We start from the raw sequence: 26,606 nt of genomic DNA, 5'->3' as shown, positions 1-26,606 counted from the left end.
AGTCAAAATCTAAAGCGGGGATTAATTAATGATTAGCAAAGATTGTGGTGAATTGGTAATTAAGTACTTCTTTATCCTTAACTAGAGATCTCATGTTCGAGTCCTCCTGGGTACATAATCACCTTTGTTAGAGAGCGTTTTACAGCCAATGTGGAATTTTCAGGCGCGAATTCAAATTTAGTCAGGCTACAATGTGCGCACCGGACACCGGGCGAGGAACAATGACATCTAGGCCGAGTTAAATGACACATTTATGTATTGTGCCAAAAAAAAAAACAGGAAAATATAAAAGGGGTTTTGAGGTAAAACATGAATATACATTGACCATTTTCTGTTGAAACAGGCTGACAATAACAGCAGCTCAATATACTTTGGTCATGGTCATCCAAAATCTCCAGAACTATACAAGAGCCTCCACAACTATGTTGTGTATTCTAAGGACATTGTGCAGGAAACATATTTTGCAGTCTTTCAAAATGAGGTAAACCCCACCATAATGGGAAAGGGAAAGGCATTTCTCTTCAATCAAGAAAATTTCTCATATATCCAAATCTTGCATAGAGGACAACATAACCTCTGGTCACATCTACGAACTTTCTCCACTCTTCTCGTTGTCCGGATCATAAGGCACCTCATGCCGAGGCTTGTTGTACTTCTCGCGCAGCTGCTTGATTGGTATGAAATCTCCGGCAGCATCCATCCCAAAAAATAAGAATGAGGTGTAGGGATGATCAAATCTATCCTGCACGTGGTTGAATTTTTCACCAAGTTAGAGATTGAATGACAACTTTGTGTTGTAATTTCAGATTAGTTGTATACATACCTTATCTGGTTCGCTAGGCACCACTAAACTTTCCTCAGGTACTGCATGATGAACAATTATCAGACTAATGAGACACAAACAGCAAATAAATTTTGCAAAAAGTTCTAAGAGGTGATATAGTACAATTCCACACAGTATATGGACCTTTCTTGGCTAACACTAGATTATCTAGTTAATGGAAATGCTTATTCATAGTCACAAATTTCACATACCATATGCCACTAACAGATTGGGATCTGTATGTACATCCACCAGCACCTGAAAATATGTCTATATTTAGTCAAACTAAAAAGATCAGAAGTAATAACTAAGAAATTATCACTTGGAGCAGCACCACTTAACGCAGCAAAATGAGAGCTGAAGTTTGAACTATGGATTAGGATCAGGAACTTGTACAGCATGCATAAGAAGTTCTCCAAACAATTCTTTTGATTGTATCAGGAAAATGTTTATTAGATGAAGCTTAAACAGTTATTTGCTCTGGAGGTCGTCAATCTTGAACATAGCTCTAAAAGGCAGCAAATTTCTACATCATTCAGGATCGTTCTTTGAGCTTGCATACTTTTGCTAAAATGAGGACCTAGATGGTAAAAGTATTTTTATATGTTTGCAAACAGATAAGCAGTTCTAGAGGACCACATTGAAGTTTGTAAATTATCAGGTCAATGCACAGTACATATGCAACATTTCATGATTATTATGAGACGATGAAGCCAGGATGTGGAACTCTACAGCATAAGCGGTAAATTTCAGATATTAAGGAGGATAGGGGACTACAAAGTACAAAAAGATAGTTGACAATTTGACATACACAGCTAGAAAGTTATTTGATCTTTCCTTGGGATGTGGTCGCAAAGCAATACTGTTGATACCAGACCATGCTCAGATAGATAAATTGAATTGATCTTTGCTTGCAATGGATGAAACATATTTTTACGTGACAAGAAAAACCTGATAAAAGGGCTGATCAGGACCACGAGTCAACTTTTCTACTTGAGCAGTTTCCATCCATGAATTTGATTCACAACATATTGGGTCCATCCCACATATAACACCACGATATCCTGAAGTCACAACATAAGGGTTCAGTACTATAAATAACTTGAGTAACATTTACTAATTGAGCTGAATCTAGGGGCTCCATGAATGTTAGTTAAGGGAATGCATCTTCACAGGAGGAAGCAATGTATCAGGAGAATAGTTATATCATTCGATACATTGAGCCACAAGATGTCCATGCAAGGTATAGCACATCACTCCATGCAGGGTACTGCACATCACTAAAAGATAAATATTGAAGGCACTTCCTGATTATGTATCCTCATAAGTCAACATCAGAAATAAGCAAGGGTTGATCACTCAGTGAGGTTTAAGTAGTTCATGCATTTACAATGTAAAACTTCTGCCATGAAAGACTGTGAATTAATCAAATCATCAAATTTGCCGATCCTACCAGGAAACTTCATAAAGGCTCTCAAATTTATATATCACTTTTAGCTACAGGTTAATTATATGGAGAACATATGAGGATTTGTGTATCTGTTTTTACATTTGGTTATCTTTTGAATTAGACAAAGGCTGTTCCTTCCACTCCAAACAATTAGTTAAAGATTCCATACCAAAATTCGTGTGCTTCACTTTCTGGCCTAATCGAAATGCATATTGAGCATTTTCATATGCCTGAGCTCTTATTGATGTAGTCAGAGACTCTGCCTCAAGCTTGGAAATTTCATCTCGTAATTTAGCTGCCAAATCATAATTTTCACTCTGAACTGCATTCTGCAGGTCTGCACTGGACGAAGCAAAAGCTAATCAGAGGTGCTTCAAAAGGTACCTTTGGAACATACTAAAGGTAGAATCTTTATAATCAATTCAAGAAATAGCTTGATATCCAGCACTCAAAGCTCATGGCAAAAAAGAACAAAAGGAATGTGAGTATGCTTACCGTAGACGCAAGATGCTTATAGCCATATCTTGAGCTTCACTCTTTGAGGCTGATCCCCTTCTGGATTCCTGCTGCTTCAAAACCTCTGTTTCCACCTTCATTAGCATATAAGAAGCACACTGATTCTAGTCAGTAAACAATTCTCATCTATCCGTTGGCTTGTCCAATTTCGGAGATCCAAACTCCAAAAATCAAATCCAATAAAATCGCAAGAAGAACAGTTGCTTAAAGCTGGTAATGGGAAATGAGTAAAAGATGAGATGAAAACAGGACATTTGATATCTGCATAAACTAACCTCATTGAGCTTCTCTCTTAGTTGTTGTGCAATTTCATACTGCTCCACATTCAAAGCATACTGTACATAAAGCAGGATAGACACTCGTGAAGCAATGATCAAAGATATAGCAAATAAACTACAGCACATCACAGAGATAGATGGTAACCTGCACGCGTGTAGCCAGGTCCAGCTGGAAAAAGAACATCAATATATCTTCATTGGCATTCTCGCTACGCTCAATGCTTGCTTCTGAGCTTTGGTCACCTCCTTTAAACAACCATCCAGCTTGAACTCTCAAATTTCTCTGCTTTAGCATATCAATGTGGGTTGCAAAGGACAAGCTTTTCCGACGATCGTTCCAAACAAATTGACTTTCCCTAAAACCTATTGCGGTTTCTTTTATTCGACCAAACTGCCTCCTCAAACAGGTGGATCCACAAACCCCACAATATCTAGAAGTTGCAAGAGTACTCATTGACATACTTTGCACCATGGCTGCTGTTCAGGACAACTCCTCCTTCACCCTACTCCTTCAAAGAACCTAGTTTCCTTTCCGTTCAATCTACTTCTGAAATAAAGTTACTCTTTTCAAATTTTCAACTTCAGCATCGATGTAGTCAATTCAGGGAATTTAAATTTGTATACTGACTTTTAGAAAGGTTCAAAAAGAAAAGAAAGGAGAAAACCTTGTCAAAACTTCACAAAAAACCTAAATGTTTACCTTTTAAACTACAAAAATTGCTTTGGGTAGACTACATGAATCCTCTATATCCATACCCTCCTATTTGGGTTCATTTAATCCAACATCTAAATGTTTATTTCAGCTCCAAACATAACTAAATTCATGTTCACTGAGCAAATTCAAGCTAAAGAAGAACTTCTAAATTGCAATTCGAGTATTTCTGCAATCAATTCCAACAACAACACGCTAGTGCAATCCCACAAGTGGGCTCTAAGGAGGGTAGACCTTGATCTTTGTAGAGAGACTGTTTTCGATAGACCAAAGAATTTGAAGCATGATTATAAGAAAATAAGACCAAAAAAGCAAGATACAAAGCAAATGAAGCAACAAATATTAATAAATACCAACGAACAAAAAAGCTATGTGATTCCTAAATAATAACTATTAAGGACAATAGTAGAGGAGCCTACCGCCCTGCCTCTACCACATGAATGAAGTGCAACAACACTCGGCAACCTACTAACCTTCCACCCTAATCCTCGACATGATACCTTCCTATCTAGAGTCACGTCCTCAGTAAACTTAAACCTGTGTTATATCCTGACTAATCACCTCCCTCAGTTCTTCAAAACTCCTAAAAGGAGGGAAAAAAATGTATCGTCTCAGCTCACAACAAAGAAACTAGAGCTAATCCACCTGATAATGTTTATTGCAACTAGACAACCCGTCAAAAAAATTAACACTACATAGGAACTTCTCATTCTCTAATTCTGATTCGCCTTTTGATTATTCAGTTTCGAATCATATTAATTTGCTCCCATTAATCTAAAATTAAACATGAACTTTCAATATACTACAAATCCTATACCTCGAATTTCTACTACTATTTTGATTTGAAATAAACAGTGTATTAATAATAACTGAGTAGAAGCGTACTCAGTTGCAGAAATATCACCTGAGAAGAAGATCGGAGACGCACCGGAAAGTTGTGTTTTCTGCCGGACAAATGGCGTCCACTAATTTTTCATTCTACCCCCATTGATTTTTATTTTTTTTGGGTATTTATAGTGCACTGCCACTTGGCTCATCTACAACATCAAATGGGTGATTAATTTGATTATATTATTTTGTAATAAATTTCACAAATAACTGTATTTTAGTTAAACAGATAAAACTCAAAACTCTCATTATGTATTAAATTTTTATCAACTATTGATATTTCAGATAAATACTGAACATAAGTTTGCTCTATTAGGTAATTTTTTCCTTTCAAAAAATAATTTTGGATATTTTAGTTTTGCATTATATAAATGTTCGTAAAGAATGATTAGACGATATGTACGGCTTCCTAACTCCTTACGGAGGGTCCGTAAAGGTTGCAAAAAATTGACGGAAAGTCATCTTACCAAAATATTTATGGGCTAACACATATGAAAAATTGAGAAAATCGTTTAATTCCTGTAAATTGGTCGCTAAATGCCAAAATATGTTGTAAAAATGGTGAGACTGTACATACTACTCTTTCGACTCCCTATGGAGAATTCTGTAAAGGTTTTACAAAAAAATCGATGGAAAGCCATATCACTAAAATATTAATGGGCTAACACATATGAAAAACTGAGAAATGACTCATAAATGTCCAAAATATGTGCAAAAATGGTGAGGTTTCACGTACTGCTCCCCAACTCTCTACGGAGGATTCCGTAAAGGTTTTTTTTTTAAATCGTCAAAAAGTCATATCACCAAAATATTCATGGGCTAACACACACGAAAAACTAAAAAAAAATTGCCTAATTCCTGTAGGATAAATCCTAAATGCTCAAAATGGGTCCTGAAAAATGGTGAGACTATGTACTGCTCCCCCAACTCTCTACGCAAGGTTCCATGAAGGTTTCATAAAGTAATTGTTCGAAAGTGAGGCTTTCTCAGTCTTCCGGACAATTTCTTTACGAAACCTTTATGGAACCCTTCGTAGGGAGTTGGCTTCCGAAAGATTTCTTTGAGAAACCTTTATGGAAAGTTGGAGAATCAGTACAATCTCACCACTTTCAGAGTCCATTTAAGGGCCAATTTACAGTATTAGGGCAATTTTCTCACTTTTTCGTGTGTTAACCCATGAATAATTTAGTAATATGACTTCCAGAGTCCATTTTGGGCATTTAAGAGCCAATTTACAGTATTAGGCGATTTTCTCAGTTTTTCCGTGTGTTAACCCATGAATAATTTGGTGATATGACTTCCAGACGATTTCTTTGCAAAACTTTTATCAAGGAGTTGAGAAGCAGTACGTAGTCTCACCATTTACAAAGTTCATTTTGGACATTTAGTGGTCAATTTACAAAAATTAGACGATTTTATCAGTTTTTCATGTGTTAGTCCATGAATATTTAGCATTTACGTAGGGTATAGGAAATGGCCGCAACCAAGGGATGTGATGCAGCCTACCATAATGCAAGCATTAATGTCCACTAAATATTAAATCAAATTCTAAATATACTATACATTCATTACATGGAAAATGTTAGGGGAGGGGGGGGGGGGGTCATTTTATTGTCACATGAGACAAGACATATTGTCTGCACAAATTAATCAACAAATAAAATTACAAACAACAGAGAAATTAACAAGAGATAACCAAGCTTCATTATCTCACAATTTGCTCCATAGCTGGTTTAACTGATGAATCTTTTAGTTGAAGCTCTCATGGATATGGACACTAAGGTCTCTGATAAACATATTTTGTTCTAGGATCAACGATTAGGCCCTTCCCTCCATTCACTTCCAAATCATGCCTGCAATCACGAGATGACAAGTAGTTCAAGTACACGTTACACGAAGGGAAGGGAGATGATGTTGCTACAGAGGTAAATCCATGATTTAAACTGATGATGAGTTCTATCTTTATGCAAGTAGTACTCCAAGAAACATGTGAGATGACAGTTGCAACAAAGGCAAATCTAAGATTTAAACTGATGGGTTCTATCTTTATGTAAGTAGTTTAAGTGCTCGTTACAAGAAGGGAGATAATTGTTGCTACACATATTGCGTCTGCCTCTGAGTTGCTACATGTGAAAGCGCCAGAACTCGACAAGAAATTCAGACTATAATGAGACAGTAGCCAGCCTAAAATCAAGATAAGCAAGTAGGAACTATTATCTTCCCACCCAATAGAGCAAAATTATGGACAATGCATAATACTATCAAGTAAACTGGCATGTTGCACTCAACTCTCGTACATTCTGACGTGATAAATGAAGGATTGTGGTATGATTACTTAACTGGAATACAAAATCTGGAATGGTTAGTTGTTCACGAGGAACATAGCGGAACAGCTGTAGAAGACGATCAAGATATACTACTTTTTTCCACACCTGCAGATTAGTTACCCAGAGACAAGGCTTCAGAGAAAATGGAATGGAGTATGTTTACAAGTAATAATGGGATTAGATAAAAAGAAAGAAAATAGGTACCACATTATCGACAAAGAGTTGCAAAGCAAAAATTGCAGACTTCAGTCCAAAGGTAGGGTGAAGCACGTATATTGCCTGCTCACAGAGAAACGAGATTTAGAAAGACAAAAGAAACAGGAATAATGTCCAGCTTTATGAAGCCATGCAGAGGGCAAGAAAAATAGGCAAAGGCATTGCATACATGAAGGTTACGCTGGTGTTTCCGTCCAAGTATTTGTTGTAATCTCTTTATCCATCCTAAATCTGGTTGCCTGTTTTTTTACAACGAAACAAAGTCCGGAAGCATCTAAGAAAAAGTATTGCCAAATTTGAGGTACAAAAAAAACTAGTGACACAACTGAACCACCAAAGTAAAACAAAACAGAAGAATTTAATCAGCATTATGAAAGGATTCTTCCAGTGAATCAACCACATTGAGATCAAGGATTGCATTAAAAGAAAAAGGTTTGGGGGGGAGCTATTTTGTATGTTTCGTGATACTGATCAATCATATGAACACAAAGAACTGTAGATAAAAGGATCCTCAAAGCAAAATGACTCAGAAAGGAAAATGATGATGTCTGGCAATGTATACACATTAGCTCTGAAGCTCATACAAGATGTTTTGGAGATAGTGAAGATCGTCTATCATTCTGATCAGAGAAAGATCTAAATCTAAATTATTGATTGTTTTCACTTATACTAATTAACAAACTTCACCACGAGGTCTATCCATCATAAGGACATGAGCCAATGAAAGTATGGCCAGAAGCTAAAACTTACATCTGTAAAGACGCTGCAGAATGAAAATACACTATTGAGTAAGGCTTCTGAATCACAGGCTCGAACTCCTGAAATGTGACAAGCAGAATAACTACTTACTGCCAAATCATGCAGGAAAAATTTGAAGTAAAACAAATTATGAATCATACAATTGCTATGGATAGATCTCATGCAATCTAGAAGAAATTATCACTACCTTCACAACGTACAGGATAAATCTCTCAAGATCAAGACATCTTAGCAGGAAATGTGCTCCCACGACTACCATAACAGGACGACCCTCACTATCAACCCCTCCTCGGTAACTGAAAACACAGCCAATGAGAAACATAAGTTTAACATAAGCGAGGTGAGGCGAGGCTTATTCATGGATATGTTAATAACAATTCAGTTATCTAGTAGTCATGTTAATTTAACAAAACCTTTGCATGCAATTGGGTAAATGCAGACCTCGTCCTACTTTCACTCTATTCAAGTGCATATCTGAGGCTCCAAACAGTTAGATGCAAGCATTCTCATTCATATGACAAGAGCATGGACCAAGAAACAATGATAGCAAAGACATCATTTACAGAAAGCTGCTTACACGATTTTCATTTCCGCAATTTCTGAAAGATTCATAGAATTCGCTTTTGCAAGATATCTAGAATGAAGGGTATATTCTTCTGCAGCTGATAAAGCAGGTCCCCCAAGTTCACCATATCCAAGCATTTTAAAGCAGTTCCAACTATTTTGTGCTTGGGCTGTTTTTTCCCATTGTTCTCTACGTCGCTGATCTGGGTCTTTGATCAGGGACATAAAAGCAGGATCCAAAAATGCACCCAAGTAGGATGAACTCCTGTTTAAGAAAATTTTCTCAGTCTGGCTTAACGATATATAATCAAGTCATATGCCACACAAATATGATTTCAACATGTAGAAACTAGAAACAAACAACAATAATGGAATTTTTAATCGAAGTAATATTACAATGTAAAAGTTGCAGGAAGTATCTTTCTTAATGTAATCCTCTTGATTATAATTTACAACCAGAATTCACTGCAGCAATATGATCAGAAATAACATGAAACCAAAAAATCCCAGGACTATTGTTAAGAATAATGAATTATGGTTTTGCATTAATGAGAAAACAGAATGATGAGCTGTAAGTACAAAAAGTACTTTAGTTTGACTCTTATACTGGCATGGAAACACATGAATGTGGAGAGATCTCCAAAGTCCTTAATAACGGAAGCTGATACCATCTGGACGAAAATGTACTTAAAAGATAGTCAATTAAGATATATGACGTAATCTTTTTGTTTGGGGATCATGCTTTATTTATTGATCGAGGCCAAGAGAGAGAAGAACTTCCACCATCAAAGGATTTAATTGAGTGGAATGCAAGCTAAATTTCCAGCAAAACAATGGTGGAGAAGTTCATCCTATTAAAACTCATAGAATGCAGCACTATGTTCAACTACAAAATTGTTTAATCACACCAAAATAAGGCTTCACTTCAGAAGGCCCTTCTTACTTATTACACCAGTCTCTAACTGTAATCACAAAAAAAAGAATGACATTTGTTTTAGCATCTTCACTTTTGAAAGGACCAGTCATAAACCTTGAGCTAATTAATTTGTTTCAAATAGGACACTCTAAGTTGAAAGGTAGTGATATTAAAAAGCAACAGCCAAAAGCTTAGGGCTACCAGGAACTATTCTTTATGTAAGCAATAATTTCATTTGTTCAATTTCGTTCTACCGTAATACACATAGATTCAAAAATTCGGGGGAGATATGAGCAATGAAACCAGTTTTTAAGTTGTAACTAACTTTAACACTTCAAACTGTATCCTGCAATCCCACTGTTCACATGATATTTGTTGTGAATGAACTGCTTAATTCATCACTAACCTTCTGGACAAACCAAGATTACTGACAGATAGATCAACAGAGGCTTGGGGGGTCCTTGGACTAGAAACTTTTGCATTTGGCAATGGTTTTATTCTTATTTTACGCTCAGCTGTAGTTGTCTCTCCATTCTCATCCCCAACATCTGCAGGAAGTTTTAACCGGGCAATTTCTTCCTCATGATTATCCCGAGGGAAGTAAAGAGGAAGCAATCTGCAAAATTAAAGGTACTGTGAATTTTAACAGCAAAAGCAATATACACAGAATGCTTGCATCCTCTCAAGTATATGGTAGAAAACAATGTACCAAGAATACCTTTTATATATCTCCGTATCGGATGATGTAGTTGTACAGAAAACGACTGCCTCTATTTTATCTCTCTGTTTCTCAAGAAACCGCCGTACAGTTCCTAATCAAAGCAATAAAAGAGGGAGTTACATTCAACAACTGGCAGATAAAACATTTAAACAAATATAGTTAATATGAGGACTCTTTCTGATGGAGATATCAGTTCTTTCCAGTCTCAGCACGGAAAGAATTATCTTTATCTTTAATTTGAAAATCGAATAACGAACAAATAAGCAATTAATTAAGAAAACAGAGAGATATATCACTTATTGCAACATGAGCAGCTGGTTCTCGCGGATAATTTTTGGCTTCGGTATAGATACAGCCCATCGCAATGCTGCACTACATAAACCAACATAGTAAGTAGCGTTTTAAATATTTGAAACCTCTAAAATAAAAAGGAAATCAAGGGAGTGGCTCTCCCTTTTCCTTTTAATAAACAAAATCACGGCATTAATAATAAACCGCAGAACATATGACCATTAGACAACCTCTGTAATCCATTTTCTATAAGAAGTTCAAGGCAAGAGCGATAGCAATGACTTAGAGCGTTCTCGGCAGCAGTGTGGTATTTTACCGCATACTTCGGACCAACAGTGTGAATGACCCTCCTGCACACGAAACTCAATCAACAGTACGTCAAAGGCTTATGATTATGCTGCATTTGTTCCCATGTTAAAAATGTGATGAAAAATCATGAACTAAGTTCAAATGGGAAGAGAACATTGAATATTTCTTTTTCTTTTTTCATACCTTAATCAACTGTAATTTACTTAATTTTTTTTAAAAATTAATTTACTTTACTACGAAAAAAATATAGTGATACAGGAATGCATTTAATACTACTACTACTACTGTTCAGCAGTCAACACCCAGCCATCACCATTCAAATAAAAAATTGTTAAGCGGCATGACAATTTTTCTTATTTGTAAAGTGTAAAAAGTAAGATATAGGAGCTTGATTACTTCAGTTTTCATCAGTAGCTCTGGAAAAAACAATATAGTTAGGCTAATGGCATGAATTGAGATATGCCGTACTGCCTCCCAATCATGATGTCAAAGAATAAGATTGAATATTTGTTTAGACTCTCACATTATCGGATCATTATTTAGATAATCCAACACAAGTACAATCACATTGTTCATGATCATGAAACAACTTATCATTATGCCAGATATAATTGCAACCTGGCTTTCATATAGCAATTCCATAACCAACTCATACACCACGTATTATGAGATTTCGGTGAAGTAGACAAGGTCATGGATATCCCCGAGTGGTTTGCAGGTCATACTTCAATATACATATGCTCTTTTTTTCCTACTGAAGACCAGCTTAGCTGTTCACAGATTCCACCCCTATTTCTTTTACTATGTGAACATACTCGAAAACTGGGCATTGATGGAAACAGCTAAATTTCTTAGGGAGAGCTCCAAATACGCTGATCCATAGGTGGGTTTATCTTTTGGATAAGGATGCCGGTCCATAGGTGTGATACCATGATCACTGAAGGTACTAAAAGGGGCCAAAAACCACATGAAGGGAAGTTGTCTTAAAAGAAATAGAATTTCTTTGAATTCTTGCAGATTTAGCAAATAATAGAACACAACGAAAGCAAAGCATCCGTATAGGCAACACCAACCAGTTGCAGTTAAGGTTAGTTGTTGGTGGTGCCTTTACACTGAGCCCGATTTTTTGCAGAAATCGTTTAAGTTGGGTTCCGCTCGTATGACGATGCAGGGACAGATGTGAGATTGAGAAAATCCCTAATTTTTAAGAATCCATGATTTGTCCTATAAGACAAATAATTGAGTACTGAATGAACTATGCCTTGATGCAGTAGAATAGATATAGGGTGTTCACATAGCTGACTTCGACTAGTTAGGGATTTACTAGTGATCGTTATTGCATATGTAAAGATAAGGTATTGCAGATCAACTGAAAAAGAAGTCAGTTACAAACATACTCAACAATAATGCATAAAGTTTATAAAAATAACCCAAATCACCCACCTAGCAGGAAGATCATAAGCATTGGTAACTTTTGCCATTCCTGTCCGGCATCCTCCCTATGAAACAATGTAAACCGTACATAAATTTTTCTAGTGTCACCATCATAAGTTGAATACAAGGGCCAACAGTTGGAAAAGAAGTTATATAGCATTCTTAAGCTGGAACAAACAGAAAGTACAAGAAATAAATCAAAAGAAACTGCTCCCATAAAAAATGTAAGGAAACTGTTTGAGGTTTAATTGGTTGCCACCACAAGTTATACTTCTGACCCTATTTGTGAATCCATTCGGGAATTAAGTTTGAAAAATCTGGAAAACATATGAAACGTTGAGGAACCTACAAGAGTAGCACATTCCTCTGCAAGTCCAGGTCCAGCTGCAGCATGCAATCCAGGGCTGCTGTGTGCTTCATCTAAATTCTGTTGAGCACAAAATTGAAGTATAATTGTCAACAATTCCACTGACAGAAAAGTGTTTTCTTGATGTAGTTAATTGCAATAATCACTGGTCTCTACATTTCTACAAATATTCTTACTGAAATTGCACAAAATAGAACAAGTGCAGACATATCTTAAATAGATGGTATGTATGGAAACAATTTAATCATCACACTGGTCGACCTTATAATCTTTTAGGAAGATGTCAAGTAAGAAACATATTTCCAGGAAAAAACAGACGATTTATCCAAAGCCTACATATACGTGTGTCAGTTTCTAGGTACTTCTCGGTTATGATAAACTTGCAAAGTAGAAATAGAATGCAAATTTGAAGATATTCCTCCTCCCATTGTTGGTAGAATCAACATACTTCCACTTGTACCACTTTTTATGGATAAAGTACCCCAACCATACTTACCCCTTCCCTTAAAAGAAATAGAAACGGGGATTGAAAAATATTCTACTTTTTTGGTTCTTTAAAGTCTTCTTCTTTTATATAACAGTGGTGTCTGGGATAACTATATGCACCTCAAGTCTCAACTATTCCACTGAGTACCTGCTATCTCCCACCAGTATATATACATATAGGGTAACTCTGCCCACCAAGGTTTAGTAGATGAGAGGAGATCATCCAGGGTTTTTTGTATTTGAGTTTTGAACCCACTTATTGACCATGATCACTAGCTCATGAAAAAGCATATAACTTTAAGCATCCCCTACTCTCTACTGTATTTACTCGAATGAGACAAAAAACTACCGTACTTGGAACTCAATATTTCAATGAAAACCCAAATTCTTTAGCTAATTTGTTGGCTACAAGTTCATGTTTCTGCCACCATCTCAGATGGACGGATGCAAGCACACATACTATTAATCCCTTACTCTCCAAATTTAAAAACAAATGATGCACATTGTTGATCCACAGAAGAAGCAAATGCTACTTATGTCAAGAAACCAAATCAAAATAAATACAAAGAGCACAACATAGAATTATCTAGAAGTTACTTCTCACCTCATTTGTAGAGTTAACAACAGCATCTACCTCGAGATTCCAGGGGTCTCCTCTCCACAGGTATATCTTGGAGTTAATCTCATGATCCACAGGAAACTTGGAAACGATACCATTCGCATTGCCCTCAGACCCTGAAGCAGTTGACAAAGGATCTGCATAGTCGGAATTAGGATCTTCATTCTCATACAAGTACCTAACGTCAGAATCAATCCAACGTGGAACTTGATCCAGTGTCACCACAGAATCTCCACTATCAGTAGGTACCCCTCCTCGGGTAGTAGTTGCTACAGGCCGATACATAATTTCCTTCTCTTAACTCCAATCTCACTTCCTATTCCTTCATAAAGAACAGAATATTCTCCTTTGTTCGATTACAGCTAAAGTCAAACACATACTGAAAAAAATTCAGCAACCCCACGTTTATTCCACCAAAAGAATCAAATCCCCTGAAAAGAACACAAAGTATTACCCAACTCCATACACAGGACAAAACACCACAAAAATTAAGCTGGAAATAGGTATAATTCCCAATAAAAATCCAATCTTTACATCTAAAATTGCTCATCATACTAAACTAAACCTCAACCCCCACAAATTCAATTGAGAAATACATCATTAATTCATTATCACTACATCAAAATCAACAAAAACAACCCCATTTTAAAATTAAACCAAGAAACTATCCAATTGATCAAACTTAACAAAATTACAACCTCAATAGAACCTACACCTACAAAACACAATTTACAAGTTCTTCAACCAGATTCAAAAATCACATATCCATAACCCCACAAAGAAAAAACATAAAAAAAAAAAACTAACATATCAACAAAATCATCAACAAAACACATACCCTTTCATAATTCTTCAAGAAAATTACCTGTAAATGGATGTGAAATTTCAACAAGACAACAAGCTAGGTTGGCAATACGAGGGAATTGTGCTGGAGGGGTGGGGTCCAAAATGAGCTATAGCCAAAATGGAGACTCCCTTGGGAGATGAAGGAGTGGATTTGGGAATTTGTGGAATTTTTTAGCTTTAACTTATCATTGTGGGTTGTTTTGTCATTTTCTATTCTTTGTAATCACTGTTTAATAATTTTTCTTTAATTAGTCAGGTGCCCTCTGAATTCTTGTCAGAGTTTCAAATAAGGACCTTTTGTGAATATTCCTCTTTTTTCCTTTTATGTAAAAGAAAAATATTTCCATAAAATAAACTTTTTAACTTCCCCTATTAATTTTTTTATATTTTTTTGGGTAGATTATAGAGAATTTCATAAACAGCTTAATTTAGCTCGACATTATAAAACATAGCTATAGTTTGTATATTTACGTAATGTAGATTTAATTGAGTGATGTATTAGATGGATGGCGGAAGAGTTTGTGTAATTAAAGGGTTGTATTTAGGTTATGATTATCACTGAATCAAGCAGATATATAGGTGGCGAGTATCAACTGAATTAGGCGGGTGTCAGTTGTATCTGTTGAAGACGCGCGAAAGAGTTGTATCAACACGCGATATATTGTGTGTTTACTACAAAATCCAAAAATATAATTACATTTTGTAACTTTTTGAAATTATAATTACTTATAATAAATACAGTTTAAAAAATTACTATGTTGATTAATTTTTTCTATATTTAGATTATAATCATAATCATACATTCATCACGAAATTTACGTTCCATTAATGTATGTGAGTGTTGTTATATGATATATATACGTAAGTTATAATCTGACAAACAAAATTAGAAAAAGAAATATTGACAGCAAAACTAGTAAAGATAACCAATCAATTTTTTTATAAGCAATCAAATTTTTTATATGCTTTTGTAAAAATATTTTAAGCTGTCAATTATAATGATTTATAGTATTTTTTATGTAATTTTTGAATATATAAAATTAAAAAATAAGACAAACAAATTAAAACGAAGAAAAAAAATAGGCAAATGTATATGTAAGTGTGGAACCACACATATGATACAGGCATGTTGACTGTCACCTGTGTGTGGTTATCCACACTTATATATAAGTAGTATTTATATTTATATTTGTCGGTTCGGTTCGGTTCGATTATTTCTTCATTTTTTTAAACAAAATCAGACTCAAACCAAATACTATCTATTTTTAAAAATCTAAAATCAAACCAAATCAAACACAAATAAAATCAAATTATTTAATTGATTTTGTTCGTTTTTTTATTTGAATCAGATTTTATCCAAACCATGACCACCCCTAATTATTATTATTATTATATAATAATAATAAGAAGAATAAGAATACTAATATTGGTAAAGGAGAAGGTGCAAAACTTCACTACTGATGTTCTTCATAAATCGCATTTGGTGAATGCGTTTTATGCCTTATTCGGATGTAACTGTTTTCTCTCTCTTCTTTTCTCTTTCTTCTGCGGCTAAAATGTGAAATAAAAATATTTACTTATAATATTTCGCAATTTTGTTATTTAGAGCTTATATATACTTTACAATGAAAATAATTTTAAATTTTTTTATTAAAAAAAAAGATAATTCATATTAGGGTATATTGATTCTTCTCACACGTTTTTCTTCTTCTTTTGACTATTTTTATTCATCGACTAGTTTGAATTTATTATTTTAATGGTCAAAGTTAATTTTTTTCCGCTTATTTTCTTGTAACATTTATTATAGATGCCCCAAATATTATATTTTTTAACAAATATTAAAATTAATTACAATATAGCTGCAAAAAATTAATTTTAATTTTTTTAAAAAAACTTTTAATCTTTTTCCATTTACACTTTTTTTTATATCTCTTCCACTAAAAAATGAAAGAAAAAAAGAAAAGAAAAAGCTCAAATAATAATAGCAAAGAAGTTAAAAAATCATTTATGTGTGAAAAAAATCAAATACATAATTTTTAAAAAATTAATTTAAATTTATTTTCACTTTTATAACGGCAGAGGTATATGTGAACAACTTTTGTAACGATAATGATATATATGAGTCTGTTTTGTAACGATAATGATATATGTGAGTCTGTTTTGTAACAGTAGAGATATATTGAGCCACTTTTGTAACGATAGCTATATGAGTCTAAATGACAAATTTAAGGAGACATCATACTCTTTTTCCTAATATCAATATGCCACTCTCAAGCTCATAGTATACTCATGCAATGTATTTACAAGCTATAGAACAATGGAAGAATGTCCCTTGACATGTTCTTCTACTTATACTAAAAGCTTCTAATGTCTTGGAGGCTCAATCAAACTCCCCGTCTCCTAACGCGAATTCTCACCATTACGATTCAATCTTCACTCTTTGCATTCGAAAATTGAAACCAGCATTATCGATAAAGAGTACATAATTGCGCGTTCATTCTACACCAGCCTTCTGTTTCAACATGGCAATGAAGCTATCTCTATCTTCTGGTGTCATTCCTGCTGTTGAGCAATCTCCAACTCCCCATTCAGCTCCGCGTAAACAATACTTGTCTTCAATTGACTTTTTGTTCCTGAAAAATACGCGAACAATTACCATTTGGTTGGTGCCTGATGTAATGATCTTACTCAGTTCTTTTCATATACAACATATGCAATGCAACCTTACGAGACAGGATGAAAGCGCATAATCAACGTTCCTCTACTACCTATTAACCAAAAAGTTAATCATTCGAAATGAAAATCTATGCAAGAAAGAAAACTTACTTTTCTTTGTTTTGCTTGGATTTTTCGAGTAACTGTTTAAGCAGGGGTGACTCTTTGAATTTTTCATCAAGTTCTGCATACTTTTTCTGATTATCATCTGCAACAAAAGAGCATATTATCTTACTGCATAATGTTAGCAGAATTTTTTTTTACAATGTTAACTGAGAATATACCGTTCCAACGATTAAGAAAATCAATCTTAGGTAATTCAGGGCCAGGAACTGATTCTATTCCAGTATAACCCGAAAGAAATCCAGCATTAGCTGCAATAGAAACACATTAGCAGTCAAGCATTGACAACTGATAAAACGAAAGAATCATGTGAAATGTATGTCCATTACCAAGAAGTAAATAGGAACTCAATGTATCACGAGTAACGTTCTATTGAAATACTATCCAAAAGAAACTGAGAGAATCGATTGAAGCAACAAAACAAGGTTCAAGATATTTCTATATGTCAATAGGAATTCGATGACTTAAACTTCCGTTGCATCTCAAGCTTATACTATTTCATCTTGCTAAGCTTATACACTTCCATTGGCTGAAGTTTCTAGTGTTGATGTAATATCTTAATGAACAACTAGTAAAGGAAAACAAACTAAACATTTCAAAAGAAAGAAAAGAAGGTTAGCTACCTCAAACCTAAATGTTCATTGTTACCATTTATGAGTTGGCACTAGTGTAAGCCTTGTACTAGACTAAGAAGCCTGTTATGGAGAGGCTCTAAATATATGCTAGGTCCGTGTTATGATCCTATTGCAAGGTACGAGACTTCAAGTCCTACATTGCTTTTGGGGTGTGGTTCTCCTTGGATTGTACCAATGGTATCAGAGACGCCCACCACCCTTCGTGTCTGTCATGTTTTGGATGGTGACATTGGTATTGCAGAGTTGGCCCAGGGTTAGAAATGGTCTAACACACACAAGCATGGTGATTTCTTATGATCCTATTGCAAGGTGTGGGACTTGAGTCCCACATCGGATTAATGTGAAGTTAATGTGGGGCTTAATGAGTACCAGGTAACTCTGTCCACCAACTAATGTCAAATTAGATGGAATGGTTATATGAATCCTCTATATTGCTACATCCTAAAGTTCAAATTCTAGATCCGCCTATATAATCATAGCTCACACATATAACATCAAAACTATATAAACAACAATAGCACCATAACAAAAGGGACAAAAGAAAGATTGATCAAGATAACATTACCAGGAGAGGACCATAGAAGAATAGCAAGGCAAGCAGAAAGCGGAACGAATGACTTGGGAAATGTGAAGTTTTCGAAAGGGGATGGAGATGAATAAGAGAAAAGATGAGGAGTTTTTCTAAGTGAAGAAATTAGTGCTGGTTTTCTTTGAAAGACTGATGGGAATGGTTGAAGAAGATTGAAGGTAATTGAAGGAAATTGCTTCATTGATACCATTGGAGAAATATGAGTAGCCATAGTCATATTTCTGCTTTTTCTCTGCTTCCACTAGACCAAAAAGTAGAAGAAGAAGAAGATAGGGAAGCAGAAGAAAACAAATGGCCATCATTTCATTTCAACCAAATGGAAGTGTTAGTTATCTTGTTGGGCTTTGGGCCATCATTTGTTAGTTGGACCATTTTAAAGAAGAACAAATGTATTTCCTTTGCTCATTTTTCCTTGAGTCTCGGAGTCAGTCAGATGCAATCTCTCTAACTACGTTACATACCAATCTCTACACCATTTTGATCATGTTTATCAGTTAAGGATCAAATGGAAGCAAAGACTATACATCTCTACACCATTTTGATCATATTTATCAGTTAAGGATCAAATGGAACCAAAGACTATACATCTCTATACCATTTTGATCATGTTTATCAGTTAAGGATCAAATGGAACCAAAGACTATACATCTCTATACCATTTTGATCATGTTTATCAGTTAAGGATCAAATGGAACCAAAGACTATACATCTCTATACCATTTTGATCATGTTTATCAGTTAAGGATCAAATGGAACCAAAGACTATACATCTCTATACCATTTTGATCATGTTTATCAGTTAAGGATCAAATGGAACCAAAGACTATACATCTCTATACCATTTTGATCATGTTTATCAGTTAAGGATCAAATGGAACCAAAGACTATACATCTCTATACCATTTTGATCATGTTTATCAGTTAAGGATCAAATGGAACCAAAGACTATACATCTCTATACCATTTTGATCATGTTTATCAGTTAAGGATCAAATGGAACCAAAGATTATACATTAAGGATCATTTTGATCGTTTTCTCGCTACTTTGGTTCCATTTGGTCCTTACTATACAAACATGATTGAAATAGTCCTTTATATTATTTTCTCGTTATATTAAGGACCAAATGGAACCAACCATAAGAAATTTCACCAACATATTTTTTACTTCAAAATTTGATCCAAAATTTATATTCAACATTTTAATACCAATCTTAACAAGTTTCAATGGATAAGTTCTAACCAAAACCTTCTTCAAGTCTTCTTCAACAAGACTTTTTTTAAAACTCAATATATCACATATTGTTTCCTCAAGGAGTGAACATATCTGGTTAAGTTAGTTGAAAACAATACAGTAGTCAGAACATCATTTAGATTTCCTCCCATACAACTAAAAGAGTTTCAGAAAGATATTCATCGGTCTGTATCGAGCTGAGCACGCTTCATGTTGAACATTTACAGAGTTGGTTTGCATTTTCTGATGGGCTACTATAACGTCATGGAGTTTATCCTTCGAGCATCATCTTTGCAGCATCAACCAATACTGGACGAAGATCATTAGAAGCTCGACCAAGAACAGTGTACCCTTCCTTGTCCTCAACGTCAACATCTGCTCCATGTCTTATGAGGAGCAAAGCTACCTGTCAAGTAAACATAATCACAATGTGTCACTGTTTGTCCCGTAATGTAGTTTTCAAGAAAAGATGATCTCCCTTATCTCACAAACACACATGGAAAAAAGAAAAGAAAAAAAAAGAGGGGGTGGGATCTGTGAACTGTGAACTGTGAACTGTTCACTTGTCAGATATTTATGATCCTTTCGATCTATATAGCTCATGAACAAGATTTAAGACATTTAACTCCTGTAAAGGAAATAAGTTCTGCATAATTACCTCTTTATTGCCACATACAACAGCAGTCATCAAAGGTGTTTCCCCTGCCTTGTCAACTTCATCAACTTCAGCGCCTTCCTCAATTAATAGTTCGCACAGCTGAGAGTTCCCAGTGCTAGCTGCACGATGCAATGGGGTGCATCCTACCTATATCACATGTTAATAAAACCAAAAGCAAGAAGTTATGAACACCCTTACTTTCAAATATAATTTTAACCATACTAAACTTTTCAAGGAGATGAGTAGTCCAAAGCATAAGATTACAAGCCTTGTCTTTTGCATTGATCTTAGCACCATGTGAAATCAAAAGTTCAGCTATTTTCGCTCGACCCTTGCTAGCAGCATAATGAAGAGCAGTGCGGCCACCATCATTTTTCAGATTTACATCAGCCCCTATTTACAAATATATTCACATTTACCATCACAAATTCATGGCTCAACTATTAAAATGAGTGAACTGAATTCATTGAAACTTTTTAAACAATGCTGACAAAAGCAGGTACACTTTCACAGGTCAGTGAAATACACGAATGGGTAGATGGACTGGCACAAAAGCACAAATTATTACAATTCAGTTTCTGCTGTGAATCATTTGATTACTACATGACTGACCACTGCGATGTCAGGTGGGCAAAATGCGAAAAGAATTGTATAGAAGTTAACACTCAACAAATTCAATACTGCTATATTTTTAACTGTACATCCATGATCCATATGTGTTTCGCACATCAATTTAATTACTTCTACTCCTTAAAATCCACAAGTCAGTGGAATATTGCACACAAATCAATTGAACTCCAAAAGGCTGATAGTTCTATCCATTCTCTTAAATGCATAGAAATCTTTAGGATTTTTTTTTTTCATTTTGACATATCGTTTCCAGTTTTGTAAAGATAGAATCTTTTTGATGAAGTTTGTCAAGATAAAATCTATATATGACATAGATAAAGTATTCAGCTTAGTGCAACACAGTAAATTGTTATACTACTCACCTCTGCTAAGCAAAATCTCCACAATTTCCACATTACCACTGCTTGCTGCAGAGTGCAACGGCACCCAACCTTCTTCATCACCACTATTTATACCACTCACTGAGGGATCAGCAGCTGCAAGTATCTTCACCACCTAAATGCCATCGCCGAAACCCAAATTTCACAAAGTTATTACATTAACCGCGATATTCAACATTGTAAAAACATCGCATTCAGGAATTAGATAAAATTTGTACACTCTCTCCCTCCCCAATTTGTTTGATTCCATTTCTACTTGGAGAATCAAACATAAAATTCTTTTACTATGATTTACCAAATGACAAAAAAATGTGATTTATATCAGTACCCTTTTAACCATGTATACATTTTTTAACATTTTCCCTTATTGAAAATTGATTCGACTAACTTCCATAACTAGATATGGCTAGACTAATTCATCTTTTACTACACAACAGTACAATAAGTTACAATTCTCCGTATCAAATTGGTAATATGATCTATGTTGCTCGGACTCTCCAAATAATATACTATGTTTGAAGGATCCCACACGCACCCTACACATTTTTGAAGAGTCCAAGAAACATTGAATATGACACATTATAAAACAAGGGGATTAGTTTTGGCGTGCGCACACTTTCTGACTGCCACCATTACTTAGGGAAGAAAGATCCATTTCAATCCCACCGTTTTACTACTACAAGTTGCTTCATGTGCTTTGTTTATCTTGCTATTTTGTTGTCGTTATTTTCCTTTCAATCCTACTTTGATTACCCTTCTTTTGACCAGAGTGTCTGTTTGAAACAACCTCTCCACCCTCACAAAGGTAGGAATAAGGTGTGTGTACATCCTATTATTGTTGTAAAGATGCATTCTAAATATTGGTTAAAGTTCACAAAGTTTGAATCTTGGATAGGGAAAAACATCAAACATGTAGATACCAGGAGAGTACTAATTTCAAAATACTTAAATTTATCTCAAAAAGCACAGTAGCCGAACCAAACCAGTATTTTCATAACGGTGTTCAAAAACACGAAGAACTAAATACACAAACGAGATTCAATATCTACTATATATACATAACAAATAATTTTGACATTGTATTTACAATATAATTCTTCGCCAAAGGGGGCTCGGAAGCCCTTAAAAAAACTGAAATTGAGGTGAGATTGAAAGAACCTCAGTGTGTCCAGAAGAGACGGCGACGTGAAGGAGAGAACGAGCATCTTCATTACGGAGAGAGAGGGATTTGAGGAGCTGTTCTTCGGGAAGTGATTTGAAGAGCGATGAATCACCAGATTCAGCAGCTTTGAACAAATCTTTGTCTTTGATTTGAGCTGAGGATTTTTCCGATTCCATTTTCGCCGGGATTTGTACGGACGGTAGAGTGTCAGTAGGGTTTAGATGGCGCCGGTGGGGTTTTGAAACTGAAGACTCTGAATTTGCCGATGTGTAGTTTTGAGATGAAATGGAGGGTAATATGGGAATTTACACTCCTACTCCTTCTTCTTCTGCTTTTACATTTTTTCCGCTACACGCATTGAAGTTCAACCTCCCTAACAAAGGCTCTAATCTTACCTTGTGGTCAGGCCCTTCTTCGAACCCTGCATATAACGGAGCTTATTAGTGCACCGAGCTGCTCTTCATATAACATATCATTTTCAAATGAACAAAAAAAAGTGAATACAAATGAATTTATGAGAACATTATTTGAATTTCTTGAAATATCGACAAATAAATTTGTTGAACAACAGTGGGAAATAAAAACAAAAACTTACATCAACTCCTTGATGGTGCTAGAGTTGACGAAATTCAATTCTTCAATGATTTTTTGATAAAAATAAATAAAGAATACATTGGTATGTCTCAATTTCGACCAGCTCAGCGAATGAGTGCTTGTATTCGACACATCTTTTTCTTACGGCTAATGCACTATTTGAGATAAATGACCTTGTTAGCTGCATCTAATATATGAATAAATTACTATAAGTATAAGAAACTTTAGAAAATTTTAGTAACAGAATGACAATACCTTAATCGATCAAGTAATATTCAAGGATGATCATAAAAGAGTAAAAAAATTATTACAATCTATAAATAATGAATACAAATGTATTTAAATAATAACTATCATCATTCTATAAAATCAAAAACAAGGTGACCCCAAAGGGGTGACCTGGGAACACAAATATATTTTGGTCCAGCAATTGAAAAAAAAAAGGACCAAAATGCACCTGTGTTTCCAGGCACACTCCTCTGGGGATACACCATTGTTCATCATCATCATTCATATTAATAATGTGAATATATCAACATAAATTGACATTTATTTATAGTGTTTTTTGTGAACAAATTAGAGCATCACAATGTGGTCATTCTATCAACACAAGGGAGAACATTTGGATACTATGTTGTCATATTTTCAAAATCATTAATGTTATAACCTATAGTTTAATATTCCTAAAACTAGCCTAATTATCAGCTTAATAAACAAACGTTATAATAAAGAAATAGAATTAAGGAAAATTAACGTATTTTACAAGTAGCTAAAATTTCTAGAACATGTTAGTTGATTTTACTTAATACTCCTCCAATTTAAGTATTTGTGAAAGGATAATCAAATACGAAATGTAATTGCGCCAAAACAGGTTCATCCGAATCTCCTTCAATAAAAAATCACACTATATATACGTATGCTACGACTCAAGATCTAACATCTCTTTCACATATATATCACTCGCCTCTCTCTTTTCTCAAACAATTGCTATGAATCATAATTATACAAACTATATCTACTGATAATAATTATAATTCAAACTATAACTTATTTACATAAGTTTCTCTAAAGTTTATAGGGACCCTCGTAGTCGGGCCACATCCTTTTTGTATTGAAGGAGTGACTTGTGACTCGACTTTAGCAAGTTGTAAATCCCCATTTTTTAAAATGTCATTTAGCAAAGTTGATATTTATAATAGTGTTATACTCATTGCCTCAAAAGAAAAAAAGAAAAAAAAAAGAAGAAGTACGGCAATATGAGATCCTAAAAATCCATCAAATACTTCTAAAATCCTCTGTCACAATTTGATGTGATACAATTTATTTTTAATCTAAAAAACATATTTTTATATTAAAAATAAATATTTTTTTATTGTTTACTTATACTTTTAATAAATGAATAATACATAACTACTCAAATATATGATTTATTTTTTATTATACTATAGATTTTTAAATTAATTTTTAAAACTTCGTGATCAACCGGACACAAACAACACAATATAATAAGGTGTTGCCTATTTATTTATTCAAATGAAGAAAGTCGAATCCTTCATTTATGGAGTCAAATTGAAATAAAGTATCCTAATGATGGGGTAACCTTGCAAAGCAATAACTATGGGGCCATTGTGTCACAATGAATAATATCTTTGTTTCCCGTCAAAACTCTCATATTCGTATTGAAATTTAATTAAGATTTATTTAAAATAAAAGTATTCAATAACAAGATTTTTTCTAAAAATGAGATTCAAACTCAAATCTATAATAAAGGTAAAGTACTCGATGAATTTTATCCATCAAATCATAATTGTCCTTGTTTATACATGATGCATGTTATGTTATAATTTAAAAGAGTGGCCAAAATTTGTAGCATCGTTATAGTATATTCTGCCGACAGAAATTTAATATATATATTTCTAATTCTTTGTCATCTCGAGTTCCTTTTCACCATCATCACATTTGATTTCTTGTCGTGCCATGCTATCACTAAATGTATTATTAGTTTGTAATATATATGAAAACGAATGATATATTCACCATAGTTACTTTATACTTTATAAGTTAAAAGATATATACATATTTAATCTCTATCTTAAAATCCTATCAAACAAATAATTAAATAATATTATACAAATATTGTGTTTTCTAATATATCCTACCATAACGTCAAGGTGTGTAGAAGAAAAATTTTCTAAACTAGTTATCCAATTTTTTTTGTACATTTTTCGATTTATTGAATTATACGAGATATGTTATGGTTAGGATGGGGTGTAAAAGTAATTTGGGAGTAGTTGTAGACTTGAAGTGTAGTGGATAGACAATTAAATGGTCTTTAATGAACATTAATTAATATCAAGAGACTTTAATTTGATAGTACTTTATTAGTAGTTGAAAGCAATTTAATTTTGAGGAAAAATCGCGTATAATGTGTGTGGCCGACACCTCTCTTGATTTGGATCAATCACGTTTAATGGGCCCCTCCATAAGAGTGGGGGCCCATTAGACACGTTCATACAGTTCACACCACCTTCCCATTAAAGCCCAAGAAAAAAAATCTTCACTATCATCCATTTATTCTCGAAATATTAAAAACACTTCTGAATTTAATGTTAATTATTAATTTCGTCCTTAAATTATTAACAATTTTAAAAAACACTCTTAATTAACTAAATTTAGATACACTCCTTCGATCTGCCACATGACATAAAAAATGGTTTCAAACTCGTGTAGAAGTATGAAACTCTTAATAAAAAGTCGAAAGATTTGTTGAAACACTAAACTTGATGAGAATTTAGATTTATATTTTACTCATGATAAAAAATTCAGTTAATCAAATAAAATGATACTTTTAAAGCAATCAATAATTTGAAGACAAACTAATAATTTGTCGTGAAGCTCAAGTACAACAAATTTAGATACATGGAAGAAGGAGAGTAATGAAAAATAATTTAGAAACACTCTATATATACAACCTCCTCACTATTCAAATCATATCTCATACACATAAACGCACAATTCATTCTTCTTCTCAAAAAAATCATGAATTTTCTCTCATCTTTGGCTAAGAGCGCCGGAGCCGGCGATGAGAAAAAAGCCGGCGGCGAGGAATCTGGTTCCACAACAGAGCTTTTCGCCAGTGCTAAAGTGTTAGCAGATGCCGCTCAAAGTCAATTCAACAAAGATTCCGGCAAAGTTGATAACAAAAAAGTAGCTGAAGCAGCTGCCGATGTCCTCGACGCTGCACAGAAATATGGAAAATTAGACGAAACTCAAGGAATTGGACAGTACGTTGAGAAAGCCGAAACTTATCTCCACCAGTACGGTGGTGATAAGGCTCCGGCCGCCGCTCCGGCTGCTGAAGAAGCAA

At 34.4% G+C, this 26,606-nt stretch overlaps 5 protein-coding genes across 9 annotated transcripts in view; 1 reads left to right on the top strand and 4 right to left on the bottom strand.

Moving 5' to 3' along the window:
- Nucleotides 1-281: 281 nt before the first annotated feature.
- Nucleotides 282-4,784, bottom strand: LOC102605078 (uncharacterized). Of its 3 annotated transcripts, none has more exons than XM_006348655.2 (9): nucleotides 4,684-4,784; nucleotides 3,213-3,614; nucleotides 3,065-3,124; nucleotides 2,769-2,863; nucleotides 2,443-2,615; nucleotides 1,775-1,887; nucleotides 1,036-1,081; nucleotides 824-864; nucleotides 282-742 (listed from the first exon to the last, which is right to left on the bottom strand). In XM_006348655.2, exons 2-9 carry the CDS (start codon nucleotides 3,537-3,539, stop codon nucleotides 587-589), a joined length of 1,011 nt encoding a protein of 336 aa, XP_006348717.1. In that variant the 5' UTR covers nucleotides 3,540-3,614; nucleotides 4,684-4,784; the 3' UTR covers nucleotides 282-586. The 3 variants fall into 3 exon arrangements, with proteins under 3 accessions (XP_006348717.1, XP_006348718.1, XP_015164813.1); XM_006348656.2 differs by having other exon boundaries at nucleotides 3,213-3,611; nucleotides 4,684-4,780; XM_015309327.1 differs by having other exon boundaries at nucleotides 4,708-4,774.
- A 1,485-nt stretch (nucleotides 4,785-6,269) lies between these two features.
- LOC102604736 (protein GDAP2 homolog) lies at nucleotides 6,270-14,698 on the bottom strand. 3 transcript variants are annotated; one of them, XM_015309325.1, is made up of 15 exons: nucleotides 14,515-14,698; nucleotides 13,662-14,107; nucleotides 12,554-12,631; nucleotides 12,214-12,269; nucleotides 10,692-10,811; nucleotides 10,467-10,537; nucleotides 10,168-10,261; nucleotides 9,856-10,065; nucleotides 8,547-8,798; nucleotides 8,157-8,265; nucleotides 7,961-8,028; nucleotides 7,380-7,449; nucleotides 7,199-7,273; nucleotides 7,008-7,099; nucleotides 6,270-6,520 (listed from the first exon to the last, which is right to left on the bottom strand). In XM_015309325.1, exons 2-15 carry the CDS (start codon nucleotides 13,959-13,961, stop codon nucleotides 6,445-6,447), a joined length of 1,671 nt encoding a protein of 556 aa, XP_015164811.1. In that variant the 5' UTR covers nucleotides 13,962-14,107; nucleotides 14,515-14,698; the 3' UTR covers nucleotides 6,270-6,444. The 3 variants fall into 3 exon arrangements, with proteins under 3 accessions (XP_015164811.1, XP_006348716.1, XP_015164812.1); XM_006348654.2 differs by having other exon boundaries at nucleotides 14,542-14,698; XM_015309326.1 differs by having other exon boundaries at nucleotides 7,202-7,273; nucleotides 14,542-14,698.
- A 2,048-nt stretch (nucleotides 14,699-16,746) lies between these two features.
- Nucleotides 16,747-18,898, bottom strand: LOC102604404 (uncharacterized). Its single transcript, XM_006348653.2, has 4 exons — nucleotides 18,561-18,898; nucleotides 17,522-17,611; nucleotides 17,349-17,445; nucleotides 16,747-17,155 (listed from the first exon to the last, which is right to left on the bottom strand). The coding sequence occupies exons 1-4, from the start codon at nucleotides 18,799-18,801 to the stop codon at nucleotides 17,017-17,019; spliced, it is 567 nt and encodes a 188-aa protein (XP_006348715.1). The 5' UTR covers nucleotides 18,802-18,898; the 3' UTR covers nucleotides 16,747-17,016.
- An 897-nt stretch (nucleotides 18,899-19,795) lies between these two features.
- LOC102604063 (26S proteasome non-ATPase regulatory subunit 10) lies at nucleotides 19,796-23,095 on the bottom strand. Its single transcript, XM_006348652.2, has 5 exons — nucleotides 22,642-23,095; nucleotides 21,466-21,598; nucleotides 20,742-20,866; nucleotides 20,474-20,620; nucleotides 19,796-20,221 (listed from the first exon to the last, which is right to left on the bottom strand). The coding sequence occupies exons 1-5, from the start codon at nucleotides 22,819-22,821 to the stop codon at nucleotides 20,087-20,089; spliced, it is 720 nt and encodes a 239-aa protein (XP_006348714.1). The 5' UTR covers nucleotides 22,822-23,095; the 3' UTR covers nucleotides 19,796-20,086.
- Nucleotides 23,096-26,198: 3,103 nt separating this feature from the next.
- LOC102580746 (uncharacterized) overlaps nucleotides 26,199-26,606 on the top strand; it is a 1,061-nt gene continuing 653 nt past the window's right edge. The window contains exon 1 of the mRNA XM_006348752.2: nucleotides 26,199-26,602. Coding sequence (XP_006348814.1) covers nucleotides 26,279-26,602 — 324 coding nt within the window. The 5' untranslated portion in view covers nucleotides 26,199-26,278. The remainder of the gene's footprint in view (nucleotides 26,603-26,606) is intronic.

This window comes from Solanum tuberosum, unplaced genomic scaffold (assembly GCF_000226075.1).
Source record: "Solanum tuberosum cultivar DM 1-3 516 R44 unplaced genomic scaffold, SolTub_3.0 scf00103, whole genome shotgun sequence".
Taxonomy (NCBI): Eukaryota; Viridiplantae; Streptophyta; class Magnoliopsida; order Solanales; family Solanaceae; genus Solanum; species Solanum tuberosum.
The sequence above is the reverse complement of the archived record's forward strand: the minus strand, read 5'-3'. Positions and strand labels throughout refer to the sequence as shown.

Coding starts and splice junctions, on each gene's coding strand:
- LOC102605078 (XM_006348655.2), bottom strand. CDS start 3,539: ATGGTGCAAAGTATGTCAATGAGTACTCTTGCAACTTCTAGATATTGT. Junction 2,616..2,768: donor ATAAGCATCTTGCGTCTACG/GTAAGCATACTC, acceptor TGCTTCGTCCAG/TGCAGACCTGCAGAATGCAG. Junction 865..1,035: donor CAATCTGTTAGTGGCATATG/GTATGTGAAATT, acceptor TTCATCATGCAG/TACCTGAGGAAAGTTTAGTG.
- LOC102604736 (XM_015309325.1), bottom strand. CDS start 13,961: ATGTATCGGCCTGTAGCAACTACTACCCGAGGAGGGGTACCTACTGAT. Junction 10,538..10,691: donor ATAGAAAATGGATTACAGAG/GTTGTCTAATGG, acceptor TATGTAGTGCAG/CATTGCGATGGGCTGTATCT. Junction 8,029..8,156: donor TTATCCTGTACGTTGTGAAG/GTAGTGATAATT, acceptor GTCACATTTCAG/GAGTTCGAGCCTGTGATTCA.
- LOC102604063 (XM_006348652.2), bottom strand. CDS start 22,821: ATGGAATCGGAAAAATCCTCAGCTCAAATCAAAGACAAAGATTTGTTC. Junction 21,599..22,641: donor TCTCTTCTGGACACACTGAG/GTTCTTTCAATC, acceptor GATGGCATTTAG/GTGGTGAAGATACTTGCAGC. Junction 20,867..21,465: donor GGAGATTTTGCTTAGCAGAG/GTGAGTAGTATA, acceptor ATTTGTAAATAG/GGGCTGATGTAAATCTGAAA.
- LOC102604404 (XM_006348653.2), bottom strand. CDS start 18,801: ATGACTATGGCTACTCATATTTCTCCAATGGTATCAATGAAGCAATTT. Junction 17,612..18,560: donor TCTTCTATGGTCCTCTCCTG/GTAATGTTATCT, acceptor TTTCTATTGCAG/CTAATGCTGGATTTCTTTCG. Junction 17,156..17,348: donor TCCAAGCAAAACAAAGAAAA/GTAAGTTTTCTT, acceptor CGTATTTTTCAG/GAACAAAAAGTCAATTGAAG.